Here is a 17,413-nt window from a genome sequence, read left to right as displayed (position 1 = left end):
TCGCAATGATGCACACTGACCACCAGGGGGCAGATGCTCAACACGGTAGCTGCCCCAGGCCAGGACCGGTGAACGGGCATCGCCAGGCTGCCAGCCGAGGCAGGTGCCAGCAAGGGCCCCCCAATTGCTCCACCGGTTGTCCCACAGATTGGCCCTGATCGCCGGCCAGGCCTAGGGACCCTGCCCTATATATTGGGAACAGTCTTTTAGATTTAAAAATTAAAACCTGGCAAGGCTACTCTAACACTGAAAAAACAGGATGATGCAGCGATGACATGCATGGACTCTGGCTTGTACATTTTGTGGTTAGCCCTGATTCTGACACTTATAACTGTGTGACAAAGCCAATTACTTAACTTCTCTCTGCTTCAGGTTTTCCACCCATAAGATGGGAGAAATGATACTACTGCCTCAGAAGGATCATGTTATGTACTACTTTTTATAATCAGGGCAAAAAAATGTAGCTGCCCATACAACAGCAAGATGCCTTTCACGTATATGAAAAGTATGGTCACTGGTGCATGCAGTGTCCCAGATTGTGAGAGGGACGTCCGAGGGTGGATTGCGAGAGGGTGCAGGCCGGGCTGAGGGGACCCTCCCCCATGCACGACTTTCATGCACCAGGCCTCTAGGCATACATAATAGTCAAAATATTGTATTTGAAAAGCAAAACTATTTTAACTGCTAAAATTAAGAAACTGTTGGCATAATTACTGGTCACACAATTTACTCTACATGTCTAGGTTTATGAAGCAGCAAACAAACAGATCATCAACTATATACCTACTGGTCAAAAATTACTACTTCTCATCTCAATAACATTTTTTGCAGAACGAGAAAAACACATCCTAAAATTTATATGGACTCTCAAGAGACCCCAAAATAGCCAAAACAATCTTGAAAAAGAATAAAGCTGGATGACTTGCATTTCCTGATTTGAAAACTTACTACAAAGCTACGGTATCAAAATAGTGTGATATTAGCATAAAGAAAGACATACAGACCAATGGAATAGAAAGCCCAGAAATAATACTTAAATTATTTTTGACAAGGGTGCTAAGACCATTCAGAGGAGAATCTTAAAACTGGATATACATCAGCAAAAGAATGAAGTTGGACCTTTATCTAACACCACATACAAAATTAACTCAAAATGAATCAAAGACTTAAATTAAATGTAAGACCTAAAACTATAAAACTCTTAAAACATAGGCAACAGCTTCATGATATTAAATTTAAATTTAGCAATAATTTCTTGGGAATGACACCAAAGGTATAGCAACAAAAGAATAAATTAAAAATTGGGACTTTATGAAATTTTTAAAATTTAGGGCATCAAAAGACACAATCACACAGTAAAAAGGCAACCCAAATAATAGGAGAAAATATTTGTAAATCACAATTCTGGTGAGATTAACATCTAGAGCAGCGGTTCTCAACCTGTGGGTCGTGACCCCTTTGGGGGTCGAACGACCCTTTCACAGGGGTCGCCTAAGACTATCGCAAACCACATATATAATTACATATTGTTTTTGTGATTAATCACTATGCTTTAATTATGTTCAATTTGTAACAATGAAAATACATCCTGCATATCAGATATTTACATTATGATCCGTAACAGTAGCAAAATTACAGTTATGAAGTAGCAATGAAAATAATTTTATGGTTGGGGGTCACCACAACATGAGGAACTGTATAAAAGGGTTGCGGCATTAGGAAAGTTGAGAACCACTGATCTAGATTATATACAGAACACCACCAAAAAACAACCAGATTAAAAAAAGGACTTATAATAAATATTTCTCCAAAGCAGATATACAAATGACCAATAAGCACATGAAAAGATACCAACATTACTAATTATTAGGAAATACAAATAAAAACTACACACCATCTATTCACACCCATTAAGATTGCTGCTATAACAAACAAACCAAAATAGAAAAATAACTGTTGGCAAGAATATAGAGAAATTGGAACCCTTGTGCACTGTTGGAAGGAATGTAAAATTGCACAGGCACTGTGGAAAATAGTATGGGGGTCCCTAAAAAATTAAAAATAGAAATATCATATGATCTAGCAATTCCACTTCTGGTATATACCCAAAAGACTGAAAGCAGGGTCTCAAAGAAATACTTGTAGCTTATGTTCACAGCAATATTATTCACAATAGCTAAAGTTGAAAGCAACCCAAGTGTCCAACAGATGACTGGATAAGTAAAATGTGGCATATATATACACAATGGAACATTATTCAGTCCTAAAAAGAAAGGAAACTGATGTGGCAACATGGATGAAGCTTGAGGACATTATGGTAAGTGAAATAAACCAGTAACAGAGAGACAAATATTGTATATGAAGTACCTAAAGTAGTCAAAATCAGAGACAGAAAATAGAATGGTGGTTGACAACAGGGGCTGGGGGGAAGAGGGGAATGGGAAGTTACTGTTAACTGGCTATAGAGTTTCAAATGAAAAGAGTTCAGGAGTTGGATGGTGGTGATGGTAGCACATTGTCAATGTAATTTAAACCAAACTAAACTGTATACTTAAACATGGTTTAGCCCTGGCCAGTTTTCTCAATGGTTAGAGCATTGGCCCACAGACCAAAGGGTCTTGGGTTTGATTCCCAGTCAAGAGCATGTACCTCGGCTGCAGGTTTGATCTCTGGCCCTGGTCAGGGCGTGTGGGAGGCAACCAGTCAATGTGTTTCTCTCCCATAGATGTTTCTCTCTCTTTCCCCCTCCTCCCTCCCTTCCACTCACTCTCTAAAGATCAATGGAAAAAAAATCCTTGGATGAGGATTAAAAAAAAAAAAGTTTAGATGGTAAATTTTATGTAATGTTTATTTTACCACAGTAAAAAAAAAAACTTGGAGGAAAAAAAAGATACTACTGCTCTCATTAAAAACTTTTAATTTTGACAATATGGATGGATCTTGAGGGCATTATAAGTACTAGTATAACAGATCTCACTTATGTGTGGAATCTTTTAAAAAACACACACCAAAAAAACAAGCTCATGGATACAGAGAACAGATAGGAGGTGAATGGTTGGGCAAAATGAGTGAAATAATACAAAAGGTAGGAACTTCCAGCTATAAAATGAGTAAGTCATGGGATGTAATGTACAGCATGGTGACTATCTACATATATAAAAGCCGAAGCAACTGAACGACCAAACGGCTGGTCAACCGGTCACTACGACGCACACTGAGCACCAGGGGGCAGATGTTCAATGCAGAGGCTGTCCCCTGGTGGTCAGTGCACTCCCACAGCCAACCTCCTGTGGCCGGCCAACCTCCCGCAGTCCCTCCCCCTGGCCAGCCAACCTCCCGTGGTCCCTCCCCGCGGCCGGCCGCCCCAATTAGCCCCGATTGGGACTGGGCGAGAAGGCCCCGATCAGCCCCGATCACCAGCCAGGCCGAGGGACCCCACCTGTGCACGAATTCATGCACCGAGCCTCTAGTAGTTAATAATATTATATTGCATATTTGAAAGTTGATAAGAGAGTAAAATCTTAAAAAAATTTATCTGTATTGATTTCAGAGAGAGGAAGAGGGAGAGACAGAAACATTAATGGTGAGAGAGAATCATTGATTGGCCACCTCCTGCATGGGCCCCACTGGGGATCAAGCCCGCAACCCGGGCATGTGCTGTGACTGGGAACCAAACTCCAATCTCCAATCTCCTGGTTCATAGGTCGATGCTCAACCACCAAACCATGCCGGCCAGGGAAGAGAGCAAATCTTAAAAGTTCTCATCACAGGAAAAAAAAAGTAACTATGTATGGTGACAGATATTAACTAGACTTATTGTGATCCTTTCACAATATAGACAAATATTGAATCATTATGCTATACACCTGAAACTAACATAATGTTGTATGTCACTTATAACTCAATTAAAAAAAAAGAATATTTACTGACCTATGTAAAAATTATGTAATGTCCTTTATGTAATGTAGGTGAAGAACAGCATATAGTACATGTAGTTTATACTGTAAAATGTTTACATGTATACACGGGAGGAAAATAAGAGGAAATACACTAAAAGGCAATAATAGTTGTCTCTGGGTGACAAATGGATTATTTTTATTTTCTTCTTTACACATTTCTGAATTTTCTAATTTTTGTGGTATACCTGGGCACAATACCAATTGAATACTTTTTTTAAAGATCCCATTACTAAGAAAAGAAAACTTTGAGGATATCAAAATAATAAAATTATTTCAGGTCTTATATAGTACTTTTGTTTTCAAAGCAAATCACTCAGTATGTTTTAAAACAAACAGCCTTCTGACAGAAAAAAAGTGTTAAAAAATAAGCATTAGTCTAAGACTGAATTATTAAACCTAAATCAATCAGCCAAACAACAGCTAATATATAAAATATCATTATGCCAAATATTACCAAATATCCCCCCAAATCAATGAATATTTTCCTAATCAAATTCTCATAGAAGTTAATACCGAAGCTCAAATATTTTACTATAACTTAGAAGACAATTACTTTAACATTGTCAATGTGTCTTCCAATTTTTGAATGTGCACATTTGAACTTTTATTTAGTAACAAAACTACTACATCAAACTTGTCTTTAACTAATAACCTCCAATGCAATTTAATGTAGCCATATTTGAGACATCCTAATTGCCCTGACAATATATAAACATTTCTTTTGGAAGAAGGGAAACAAGGAAATATGGAAAATGCTTTTAAGTTCTATATTTGTGAATGGCAACAGAAAAGTATTAAAAAATTGTCATGAGTGTTTTAATACATACCAGGCTCCAATTTGATAATTTTTACTGCAGCCAACTCTCCCGTATGTATATTTCTGGCCTAAAATGAAAATAAAATGTTTTAAAAGTTTGTTAACTATATAAAAGTTACTTGTATTATGTTAACTGTTGCTTATCAATCATGCTTTTAATAAAGCTAAAAAACAAAATTTTAATGAGTATACCAATTTTTCCATTAAAGGAAAATATACAAAATATTACCTTTACTCCCATCACTTAAAAACAATTACTGTTTAAAATGTTGGTGTACTTCCTCCAAGTCTTTTCTTTATAATTGAGTTAATATCTTTCTATTTTGTATTTTTATCTTTACTGTTGAAAGTATTACAGATGTCCTCTCCTTCACCAACCCCATTCCCCAATATTTTTCTTAATTAAAAAAAAATACTCATGAGGAAACTGGACTTTGGGTGGTGAGCATGCAATAGAGTATACAGATGTTGAATTATAATGTTGTACACCTGAAATTTACATATTGTCATTAACCAATGTGAGGAGCATAGGGACCTGGGCCTGAGATCCCAAGGACACCACACCAAAAAACCCCACAGACCTGCCATTACCCCATGGCCCCTCGCTGGGATTCCAAGGCTTCCTGATGTCCAGAAAAAAACACACAAATAGGCCCACCACAAGAATGCAACCATTCCTCCACTCCCTACCGAAATGTCTTATTTCCCCCTTCTAAACTTTTGCTTTTCATACCCTGACACAGAAAATTCCCCAGGCCGCTTTTTTTTTTAAGTCTACCTTTTCACACAAGTCTGCTTTGCCCCCAACTTATAAACAGCTAAGCAGAGCCAGCCCCTAAGCCAGTTCAGAGGACCTTTTTTTCCCTCTGTGCTGCCTCTCTTGTGCTCCAGCATAAGCTTAATAAAATATGTCTGGAAAATTCTCTGGGGCTTCCTCTCGATTTCTATCTTGGGGAACCCAAGAACCCCAACACTGGTAACAAATGTTACTTCAATAAATTTAACTTAGTCCACTGGGGCGTGTCTCAGTGATTGAGTGTTGACTTATGAACCAGGAGGTCATGGTTTGATTCCCAGTTAGGGCATATGCACCATCTCCAGTAAAAGGCGTGCAAAAGGCAGCCAATCAATAATTTTCTCTCATCGCTGATGTTTCTATATCACTCTTCCTCTCCCTTCCTCTCTGAAATCAATAAAAATATATTTTTAAAAATTCTTAAAGTTAACTTAAAAAAAGAAAAGCAAGGAAAAATACTCATGGTTGTTATATATTTGATAAAATATAGTCACAGGTCATTAAAGGAAAATAAAAATAAAATAAATAAAAATAAATCCCTGGCTGGATGGCTAAGTTTGTTGGAGCCTCACCCTGTGTACCAAAAGGTTGCAGACTTGATTTCTGGTCAGGACACATACTAGGTTGTGGGTTTGTTCCCAGGTCGGGTGTATACAGGAGGCAAGTGATGGATGTTTCTTTCTCTTTCTCCCTCCCTCCCTCCCACCCTCCCTTCCTCCCCCAAAAACAATAAAAACATACCCTCAGGGGAGGATTAAAATCAAACACACACACAAATCATCTGTTTCTTACAATTTGGAGGGGAAAAGTTTAAAAGTTAACATTTAGTGTATGTGTTTCTTTTTCTGGTCCGTGTGTGCATGCATATGTGCAAGTGTGCATGACAGTGTGTATGTCTTGTAGAAGACAATGATGTCATCACAATCTTCTACAACATGCTTTGCAATGCTGCTTAATTTTCCATTAATGGAATATATGATATATTTAATGCATGAGGGTATATATATGTTGTAGAAGAGGATGATGTCATCAGCCTTCTAAACATGATTTGCAATACTGCCTAATTTCCCATTAATGGGACATATAATTTAATTAATATGTTATTGTTGGACATTTAGGATTTTAATATTATCTTGTAATTATAAACAGAGGGATAAATATATCTTAGATTTATACCTATCCACAGCTTTATTTTCTTCAGACTAATTCCTACAAGAAAAACTACCACTTAAAATATTAGAGACAGACTTATTATAATTAGTGCTTCAAATAATCACACTGCAAATATTTTAGCATATAGTAATTTATCAGTACAAGAATAATTGTTAGGTAAAAAGGTATGTGGATTTAAAAGGGATATATCACCATACTGCTCTAAAATAAATTATGTGAACGTATATTTTCACCAACCTTGGATGTTAAATCTGTCAAGTTCTACTGTAAACACAAATTTTTATTGTTTTTAAAGTTATGTACTTTCTCCATGCTATACATAATTTTAAATGGCTATATAATAGTCCATATAAACGTTTTCCTTTACTGCTAGACATAAAGGATGTTACAGTCTTTTCATTTTTTAAAATTATTTCTTTCAGATTCTAAAGTATGAAATTACTAGGTCAAAGGGTATGAATATGAACATTTAAAAGGCCATTAACACATACTATTAAATACTAGTAGTTTAAAAGGGTTGCACCATTATACTGTCATCACTAATATGGGTGCTCATTTTCATTGCACCTAGGGCACCCCGTATGTGGAAATGCAATTAAATAATTTTCTATGCAAAACAGGCATTCGAGCAATATACTTTGCCTGTCATTGGAAACCAAAAGAAAATATGAGTCTATACTTTTCAATTACAGATTATCAAACAAGTGCTAACAACATTAAAAGATCTAATAAGCTTCTCTGGGAGTTTGGAACAATTAATTCCAGTTTCAGTCAGATTAATCAGAAGCAAATGACCTGTTTTGAAAACACTGTCCTCCTTTTGGTATATTCACTTCCCCTGCCCTCTTCCCTGCCCCTTTAGCCCAGTTAATCTAGATTATATTTCAGAATGCAATTTAGGTATCACCTCTTCTAGGGAGTCTTGCCTAATATCCCAAGGCTAGATTAAGTGTGTTCTCTTCTTAACTCTAGGCAAAATTCTTTTTTAAAAAAAATCTTTATTGTTGAAAGTATTACAGATGTCCCTCTTATTTCCCCATTGCCCCATGTTCCCCACCTGGCACCCCTCTCCCACCCCAGGCCTTCACCATGATTCTTTGAAGGTCTATGAGGTAGATGCTCTATTAATTTGTTGAATGCACAATTATGATTGTAGGAAGGTTATTATTCTCTTTACTTAAAAAATAAGAATAAAATATTAAAATCCTCTACAACTTAGAAGTGCTATGAAACTGATCATATACTGTTTTAAATGATCTACTAGTTTTCATTTATGTTGATTTATTTTCCATTTTTATTACTAACTAGTGGCCCGGTGCACGAAATTCGTGCACGGGAGGAGGGTGTCCCTCAGCCCAGCCTGCACCCTCTCCAATCTCAGACCCTTTGGGGGATGTTGACTACTGGTTTAGGCCTGATCCCAGGATGTCCGACTGCCGGGATCGGGTCTAAACTGGCAGTTGGACATCCCTTTCACAATCCTGGACCGCTGTCTTCTAACCACTCACCTGCATGCCTGCCTGATTGCCCCTAATTCGTGCACCGGAGCGGGGAGTTCCTCAGCCTGGCCTGCACCCTCTCCAATTCGGGACCCCTCAGGGCTGCTGGCACCTAACTGCTCACCTGCCTGCTGGCCTGATCCCCTAACTGCTCTCCCCTGCTGGCCTGATCCCTCTAACTGCTCTCCCCTGCCTGCCTGATCACCTCTAACCACCTCTGCCTCAGCTCTGCCACCATGGCTTTGTCCAGAAGGACGTCCGGAACCTCGTCTGGAAGATGTTCAGTCTAATTAGCATATTACCTTTTTATTAGTATAGATGCCACCTTGCCTAAAAATTCAGGTTGTTAGCAGGTTTTCCCATCATGGAAGGAGAGCCCGCAGTAGCATCCTGGGTTCTGACCAGGGCTTAAGCACTTGTGCTTTATCTCAGCAGATGAGATTCCTAGAAGACTCTTGGATGTACCTTGAACATTTCTATTGATTTTGCCAAATCATCCTCCAAAAATGTTGAACCACTTTAAACTCCCACCAGCAACCATGCATGTGCCCTCTGTCCTACTTCGATGCCAGTATCATTGATTTCCCCCTAGAAGCTTCCTTCCCCTCAGCTAGGACTGCTTGGCACTTGAGCCAAACTCACTATTCAGCCCCGGACTTGATTTCCCGAAATAGAATTATGGAGGAGGAAAATAGTTTTCCTCTACCCTTCTGAGTTCTTAGCGGAGGCCCTTGTAATGAAAGACAGATTACCAAGAGAAAAACTAAAGTTCATTAACATGTGTACCTCGTGTATATGTGGGAGATCCCAGGGAAAAATGAATAACTTCCCAAAGTGGCTTAGAATCCAGATTTAAATACCTTCTTCTTAGGGAAAGGGGACGGGATATGTAGGCCTCTTAGAGGAGAGTACATGATTTTTAGGAAAGATGAATGGGGGTGGGGGAGATAGTTTGTAACAAAGTTTGGATGTGATGTCAACTTCTAGTCTCCTGTCCTGTGACAGGAGTCAGTCTTCACTGGCTGATGGCACTTTTCCCATCAAGGGAACCTTTTGGGGGGTCCGATTTTAGGCAGAGAAGGAGACTTCAGTGAAAACCTCTCCTTGCATTTGCTGTTTTTTAAGCATCTGCAGGTCAAGATCGTCAATATAACAACATGGCATATGTTGGGGTGGTCTGTTCTCTGACCTTCAGAATAAACCCAACAAAAAGCTTGTTTCCTCTCTTAGATAATTTGCCACAGTAGCGTTATTCCCTGGAAACAGTATTCTGACCAGTATTCTGATCACTTCCTGGGAGTGATCATAACATACCCTGTGCTTGTAGAAAGGTGTGGGCCATATCACTAAATAATCAGGGTCAGTTTCCTCATCTTGTGGAAAGGGAGATAAAGTTATGATAGTTTATCTCCCTTTCCACAGGTTTCCTGCCGGTTTGTGTCTCTGCTGCAGCCCCAGTGGCCCCAGCGCCTCTGCGGCCTTGGGGTTAGGGGCTGCTGGGTGCCGGCCCCCCTGCAGGCTGTGTCTGTGCTCCTCTGACCCCAGCGCTGAGGTGGGGCTTGAGGCTGCTGGGTGCAGGTCACCCTGAGGGCTGTGTCTCTGCTCCTCCAACCCCAGCGCCAAGGCGGGGCTTGGGGCTGCTGGGTGCTGGCCCCCCTGTGGGCTGTGTCTCTGCTCCCCCAACCCCAGTGCCAAGGCGGGGCTTGGGGCGGCTGGGTGCAGGCCCCCTTGCGGCCTGTGTCTCTGCTCCCCCACCCCCAGTGCCAAGGCGGGGCTTGGGGCTGCTGGGTGCCGGCCCCCCTGTGGGCTGTGTCTCTGCTCCCCCAACCCCAGCGCAGAGGCGGGGCTTGGGGCTGCTGGGTGCCGGCCCCCCTGCGGGCTGTGCCTCTGCTCCTCTGACCCCAGCCCAAGGCGGGGCTTGGGGCCACTGGCTGCCGGGACCCCTGCGGGCTGTGTCTCTGCTCCTCCATCCCCCCAGCAGCGCTGACCAAGCAGGCCCAGAGCCCTCCACCAGCGTGTTGAGGCAGAACGCCTGCGTCGTCACCAGGCTTCGCTCTGCCACTTGGAGCCTACGTATGCAAATTAGCCGCCATCTTTGTTGGCAGTTAATTTGCATATCATGCTAATTAGCCACTGGGAAGGGTAGCGGTCGTACGCTAATTACCATGTTTCTCTTTTATTAGATAGGATAATTAAATAAAGCATTTGGAGAAAAATGTACTCGTAAAAAATACTATAAAACATTGTTTTTAAAAACTCAAATAATATAAATAAAAGATTATAATCCCCCTCCCTCCTAATCTCATCCCAGTGTTAACTCCTATGAATAATTTAGAGTATATTCTTCCAAACATTAATTCTTAAAAACACATACACTGACAGTTTGATAGCTTCTTACAAAGCTACTGTTACCATATGATGCAGCAATTCCCCACTTCTAGGCATTTACCCAATTAAGTTAAAGACCTATGTCCACACAAAAACCTGCACAAGAATGTTTATAGCAGGCTTTATTCATACTTGCCAATACTGGAGCAATCAAGATGTCCTCCAATAGGTAAATGGATAAGCTGTACATCCATACATTGAAATATTATTCAGTAATAAAAATAACTGAGCCATCAAACCATCAAAAGATATGGAGAAATCTTAAATGCATACTGTTAAGTTAAAGAAGCCAGTCTGAGAAGGCCACATAGTACGATTCCAACTATATGACATTCTGGAAAAGACGTAACTGTAGAAAGAGTAAAAAGAACAATGGCTGCCAAGGAGTGGAGAGTGATGAACAGGTGAAGCACGGAATTTTTAGCATGCTGAAACTATTCTGTATGAAACTTAATGGTGGATACAGGTCATTATATCTGTCAAAATCCATAGAACTGTACACCACAAAGAGTGAACCTTAATGTAAACTATGGACTATAATAATATCAATATTGGTTCAATAATTATAATAAATGTACCACTCATACAAGATATTAATAAAAGGAGAAAATGTGTGTGGGTGGGTGGGGGAGGTGTGGATGCATATAACTCTATGTACTCTTTGCTCAAGAGTCTGTAAATCTAATACTGTACTAAAAATTAAGTCTATTAATTATTTTTAAAATAACACATATAAAATTATTTTAAGTATATACTTTCAGACTCATTCAAGTCAACACAAATTAGAATCAACACAAATACATTGTTTCAATGTATTTGAACCAAAATATTGCAAGGACCAAAGACACCTTTACTTATTTATTTTTTTAGAGTTTCCGATGGGTTCCGAAAGAAACATACCATTGGAGGATTTGAACAACAATCACAGAACTATATAAAATAAAGATGGTGGATAGTCTCTTCAATTAATGGTGCTGGAAAAACTGGAAAACCACATGCAAACAAATAAAACTGGATTACGGTTTGTCCCCATGTATAAAAATTAATTCAAAATGGATTGAAGACCTAAATATAAGATCCGAACCTATAAGTTACATAGAAGAAAATATAGGTACCAAACTTATGGACCTGAGTGGTAAAGAACATTTTATGGACTTGACCCCAAAGGCAAGGGAGGTAAAGGTAAAAAAAATAAATGAATGGGACCTATTTCAAACTGAAGAGCTTCTGCACTACAAAAGAAAAGGATAACAAAACAAATAGACAGCCAACCAGATGGTAGATGATACTTGCAAATAGTAACTCTGACAAAGGTTTAACACATTGTATGCGGGAAACGTATTTATACGTTTTATGTATTTATACTTTCTACCAGTGTAGCAGAGCGCGGGACACGTATTAATACGTTTTTTATAGACTAGGGGTAGAATGCGGGTAACATATAAACACGTAAACTAAAGTTCTCGTAATTTTACTGAACGTTGCCATTTGCACAAAAAAATTAGCAAAAATGGCCCGCGCCACCTATTAGCGCGCGATAAAAACTACCTGCAAACAATGTTAATTTCCAAAATATATAAAGAACTCATAAAACTCAACACCAAACAACCCAATCAAAAAATGGGCAGAAGACTTGAAATACACCTCTTCCAAGAAGACATACGAACAGCCAATAGATATATGAAAAGATGTTCAACTTCACTGGCAATTAGGAAAATACAAATTAAAACGATATACCACCTTACACCTATTAGGAGTTGCCATTATCAACAAGACAAGCAATAACAAGTGTTGGAGAGGTTGTGGAAAAAAGGGAACCCTCATTCACTGCTAGTGGGAATGTATACTGGTACAAACCAGTATAGAAAGCAGTCTAGCGATCCCTCAAAAAATTAAGAATTGAGCTACCATATGACCCAGCAACCCCACTCCTGGGTATAGTATACCCAAAAAACTCAAATCATGTATTCTCAAAGATATATGCACCCCTATGTTCACTGCAGCATTATTCACGGTGGCCAAGACATGGAAACAACCAAAGTGTTCTGTGATAGAGGACTGGATAAAGATATTGTGGTACATATACACCAGGGGTCCTCAAACTTTTTAAACAGGGGGCCAGTTCACTGTCCCTCAGACCGTTGGAGGGCCGGACTATAGTTTTAAAAAAAAACTATGAACAAATTCCTATGCACACTGCACATATCTTATTTTGAAGTAAAAAAACAAAACGGGAACAAATACAATATTTGTATTTGCACGTGGCCCGCGGGCCGTAGTTTGAGGACCCCTGATATACACAATGGAATACTACTCAGCCATAAGCAAGGATGAAATAGTGCCATTTGCAACAACATGGATGGACCTTGAAAACATTATGCTAAGTGAAATAAGTCTGACAGAAAAAGCTAAGAACCACATGATTTCACTTATATGGTTCACTCATATGTGGGATATAAAACTGAAACTTATGAACACAAACAGCAGTGTGGTGGTTGCCAGAGGGAAGGGGGTAGAGGGGAGAGGAGGAATCCTAATATGAGGTGACAGAATATTTGACTTTGGGTAGTGGGCACATAGTGCTATATACATATTTTGTAATTTAGAAATCCACACATGAAATCTCTATATTCATGTTGACCAATGTCACCCCAATAAAATTTAATAAAAAATAAAAATAAAATTCAGCTACAACATGCAGAGGTTTTCAAAATATATGTAATTAAGTAAAAAGTAAAGAAAATACCATAACCCTAACTCTCATTGATAGAATAAATATGTAAATGTCAGTCTCTACTTTGAAGACATATTTCTGTTCTCTCCAAGTGAACAACTGATGGGCAAATGTTTTTATTCTGTAATTTTCCAGCTGCATTTTTAAAACAGAAAGCAGTACCAGGCTCTTTTATAATGAAAGCAAAGAGGCTTTCAGAAAAAAAAGATATTCTAAATAGAGACTTTACAGATTCAATGTACTAAAGAGATCTTTCAGGTATTTAAATATTCAATTTCACACTAAAATCCAAAGTAGTCATACGTAATACTGGTGTTTGAAACCCAACATTTTCCTGCAACAAGTTAAATGTGACAGTCTCAAGCATTTTTGTTTTTAAACCATAAGAATTTGAAGATCCTGCATTATATTTACAGAAGGAACTAATAGAAGTAATACAGCACTTCTACAAAAACGATCTAAATATATTTCTGATTCCTATCCATTTTCGTAGATTACTGGTATACACTAATATTGTGCATAAGAGTATACTAAACACCCAGAAATCTAATAAAATATTTTACTATAGTAAATCTCTTGTTTAACTCTTATTAATCAGGAACTGAAATTATTGAGTGGAAAAGTTTAACCAATAAGATCAATATCACCATAAATCGATAAAAAAGCCTTTCCACTTAATTGTTTCTATTTTCATTGCCAATGCAGTTCTCTTTAATTTCCTAAGTAACATTTTCAAGTCAATATTCTACTGTGGAAGTATTTTAACTCAAACTCTCCTGTCTTGGATTTTTAAATTTCCAGTAAAAAGTTAGCCTTAGATTTCCACTTGCACCAAGAAAAAAAATTAAAGATGCTGATCTTTCTAACTAAGCCATTTCTATTTCAACAATACTATCCAGTTGCTGTTTTATCAGCCATAAACTTTCCTACATGCTGTGAAAATTTTAATTTGATAAATAATTAAAGGAAAGTTTTATGTTTATACATTTTAACTACAAATTTTCAACAAAGAATAAGAAGGTATACACATTAAATCTTAGTAGCCATAAAGTCAGAAGATAATTTTTTAAAATGTTTTTACTGATTTTTAGAGAGAGAGAGAAAGGGAGAAGGAGAGGGAGAGGGAGGGAGAGAGAGAAACATCCATCAGCTACCTCCTGCATGAGCCCCACAACCAAGGCATGTGCCTGGTCAGGAAATGAACTGGTGATCTTTTGGTGCATGGGACGATGCCCAATTAACTGAGCCACAACAGCCAGGGCAATTTTTCAAAACTAAGGTAAAAAAAATGAAACCGGTGCCGTGGCCAGTTTGGTTCCATGGTGATAGCGTTGTCCTGTGCACTGAAAGGTTGCCAGTTTGATTCCAGGTCAAGGCATATTGATCCTGGGTCAAGGCACATTGATTCCAGGTCAAGGCACATTGATTCCAGGTCAAGGCACACTGATCCCGGGTTAAGGCACATACCTGGGTTGTGAGTTTGATCCCTCCTCCCCGTCTGGGTAAGGAAGGCAACCAATGGATGTTTGTATCTCACATCCAATGTTTCTTTTTCTCTTCCTCTCCCCACCCCTCCCCCCTCTCCCTCCATCTTCTCCTCCCCCTCCTCCTCTTCTTCTTCCTCTCACCCTTCCCCTGCCCTCCCTTCAGCTCTTATATTCCACTTTACTGTTGTTCACATGAGGCCCCTTATCCTATCCCCTAATAACTTTCTCTTAGCATAGTTTTAGAGTCACAAAACTTTTCCAGGAAGCCAACCAGGGACATCAGTTTTAAATATGCCCCCTTCCACTAAAAATAATCTTTAACATAACAAGAGAAAATCCAGATGTCTAAATATTTAACAAGCAATCTCTAGTGGCTAGTGACTACTACTCAGAGTCAGAATTATACACCACAGATTAAAGAATATGAACTTCAATACAAAAGTGGCAATACAAGACCTATAAGGTTTGAAGGAATGCAAAGTAGCTCATTTGTCCACAAAAGAAGAACACAGTCAATTATTTCATAACCTGTAAAACCTCTATACTTGATTTCTTTATGGAACATTATTTTTGACTGGTTCATTCATTCAACAAATATTACTGAATACTTATTATGTGCCAGGCACTATTGTTGATACTAGGCATGTAATGAAATAAAATAGTTTTTGTCTTCAGGGAGCTTTTATCACTTAGAGAGACAGAAGTGAATAGTAAATACAATAAAGTGTGAAAAATGTTCCCAAGGTGATATAAGACAACTTAGTAGGATTCTGAGCCCAGTCAAAGTTGACTGGAGAAAGCTTCCAGAAAGAGGTAAACCTAAGCTGAGACTTGATGAGACTTTCCTGGGAGAAGTGGGGGGTAAGGGACTGCGGCAGAATTCCAGGCAAAGGTTGTAAGAAAGAAAAAAGCATGGGCATTTCAAAGAAGTAAAACTGCCTTGTATTAGGGAACATCCTATTCTATCCTATCCTATATAATAAAAGGGTAATATGCAAATCAACTGAATGGCGGAACGATCGGTACTATGACCGGTTGCTATGATGTGTACTGACCACCAGGGGGTAGATGCTCAACGCAGGAGCTGCCCCTGGTGGTCAGTGTGCTCCCCAGGGGGAGCACCACTCAGCCACAAGCCAGGCTGATGGCTGGCAAGCAGCCCTAAGTCATCAGTCGGATATCCCCCGAGGGCTCCCATATTGCAAAAGGGTGCAGGCTTTCAACCACCATCCTCTTGTAGCTATCATCTACTAACTTGGTCATAGCTCCTTGTTCATGTTAAGACTTCATGGCCCCTGGCTCACAGTCTTCCTCTCCACCTCTCTCTTGCCACCATCCTTACAAACTTCAACATCTGGATCTCCTCTCTGATTTATCATTCCTTGACATCCTATCTGAATCTTGATTTCAAACACTGTACTTCCTGATCATAACCTTCTATCCTTTCAGCTCACTTATACTCTAGTCCTCCCATTCCAGCAATTCTTCCTCCTCACGAATCCAATGCATTCCCCTATGACAACCAATTACCTCTCAATTCCTCACACTCTTGCTTAACTTGTAAGGGTTCCATGATCCATCAAGCTATTTATAATCACGCTCTTGAAACATCCTTAACTTTCTTACCCTTCTTTCCCTCTATCATAATAACCTGGCAAAATCCTAATCTGATTAAGCCCTATTACCCACTAATTCCATAAAAATTAATGACCTTGGGTTTTGGACTTAAGCAACTGGGTGGATGCCATAAATTTTATTTAGATTGGGAAGGTGTTGGAATGAATGGCTTTGTGGAGCAGGTATCACTGAGTGTTCTGTGTTAGAGATGTTAAGGTTGAGATGCCTGTCAGGTTTCCATGGATTTAGGAATCTGGAACTCACTGAAGAGAGATTTGTTGCTAAAGAAGAATATTAGATAAAGAAAAGGTGAAATTCTATCATCAGTCAGGACAGGTTAGAGAGGAGGGAGTAAAAGAGAGGGTAAGGCATTATTGGAGGTTTGAAAACAGAGGAGCAAAATAGTTTTTATGAAGAGTTGAAGAATGGAAAAATCAAATCTAGTGGAGAAGCTGTAGTTAGATTTGTATTATGATTGGAAATTAAAACCAATTGGCATGATCTTTAAAAATATATATTTTTGTTGGTTTCAGAGAGGAACAGGGAGGGAGGGAAGGAGGGACTGAGGGAAGGAGGGAGGGAGGGAGGGAGAGAAACATCAATGATGAGAGAGAATCACTGATCAGCTGCCTCCTGCTCGCCCCACACTGGAATTGAGCCTGCAACCCAAGCATGTGCCCTGACCGGAAATTGAACCGTGACCTGCTGGTTCATAGGTTGATGCTCAACCACTGAGCCACACCCTGCTGGGCTGTTTATATCCTTAATATGAGTTTTTAAAAGTCTAGAAAGATATATACAACAATGCTTATATTGTGGCAAAGGCGACAGAGGTAATTTTTCATTTATTCACATATCAAATTTTTCTAAAATGAACACATTACGTAGAAGGCTACCTATGCTGAAGCAAGGAAGAGAGGCAAAATAGGAAGGCAAGTCCTAC

General features: G+C 39.1%; 1 protein-coding gene across 9 annotated transcripts in view; it reads right to left on the bottom strand.

Moving 5' to 3' along the window:
- The window catches only part of MAP4K5 (mitogen-activated protein kinase kinase kinase kinase 5), a 105,006-nt gene that overhangs the window by 81,708 nt on the left and 5,885 nt on the right, over positions 1-17,413 (bottom strand). For 8 of the 9 annotated variants that reach the window (XR_002832027.1, XM_006100239.3, XM_023763840.1 and 5 more), the window contains one exon: positions 4,787-4,844. The exons of the other annotated variant lie outside the window; for it this stretch is intronic. Coding sequence is in view for 7 of the 8 variants with exons in the window: in XM_006100239.3 (XP_006100301.1) it covers positions 4,787-4,844 (58 nt within the window). In the remaining variant the exon portion in view is untranslated. The remainder of the gene's footprint in view (positions 1-4,786; positions 4,845-17,413) is intronic. 9 annotated transcript variants of the gene reach the window in all.

Source organism: Myotis lucifugus, unplaced genomic scaffold (assembly GCF_000147115.1).
Source record: "Myotis lucifugus unplaced genomic scaffold, Myoluc2.0 scaffold_304, whole genome shotgun sequence".
Taxonomy (NCBI): domain Eukaryota; kingdom Metazoa; phylum Chordata; class Mammalia; order Chiroptera; family Vespertilionidae; genus Myotis; species Myotis lucifugus.
Note: the sequence above shows the minus strand (reverse complement) of the source record. Positions and strands in the feature narration are given on the sequence as shown.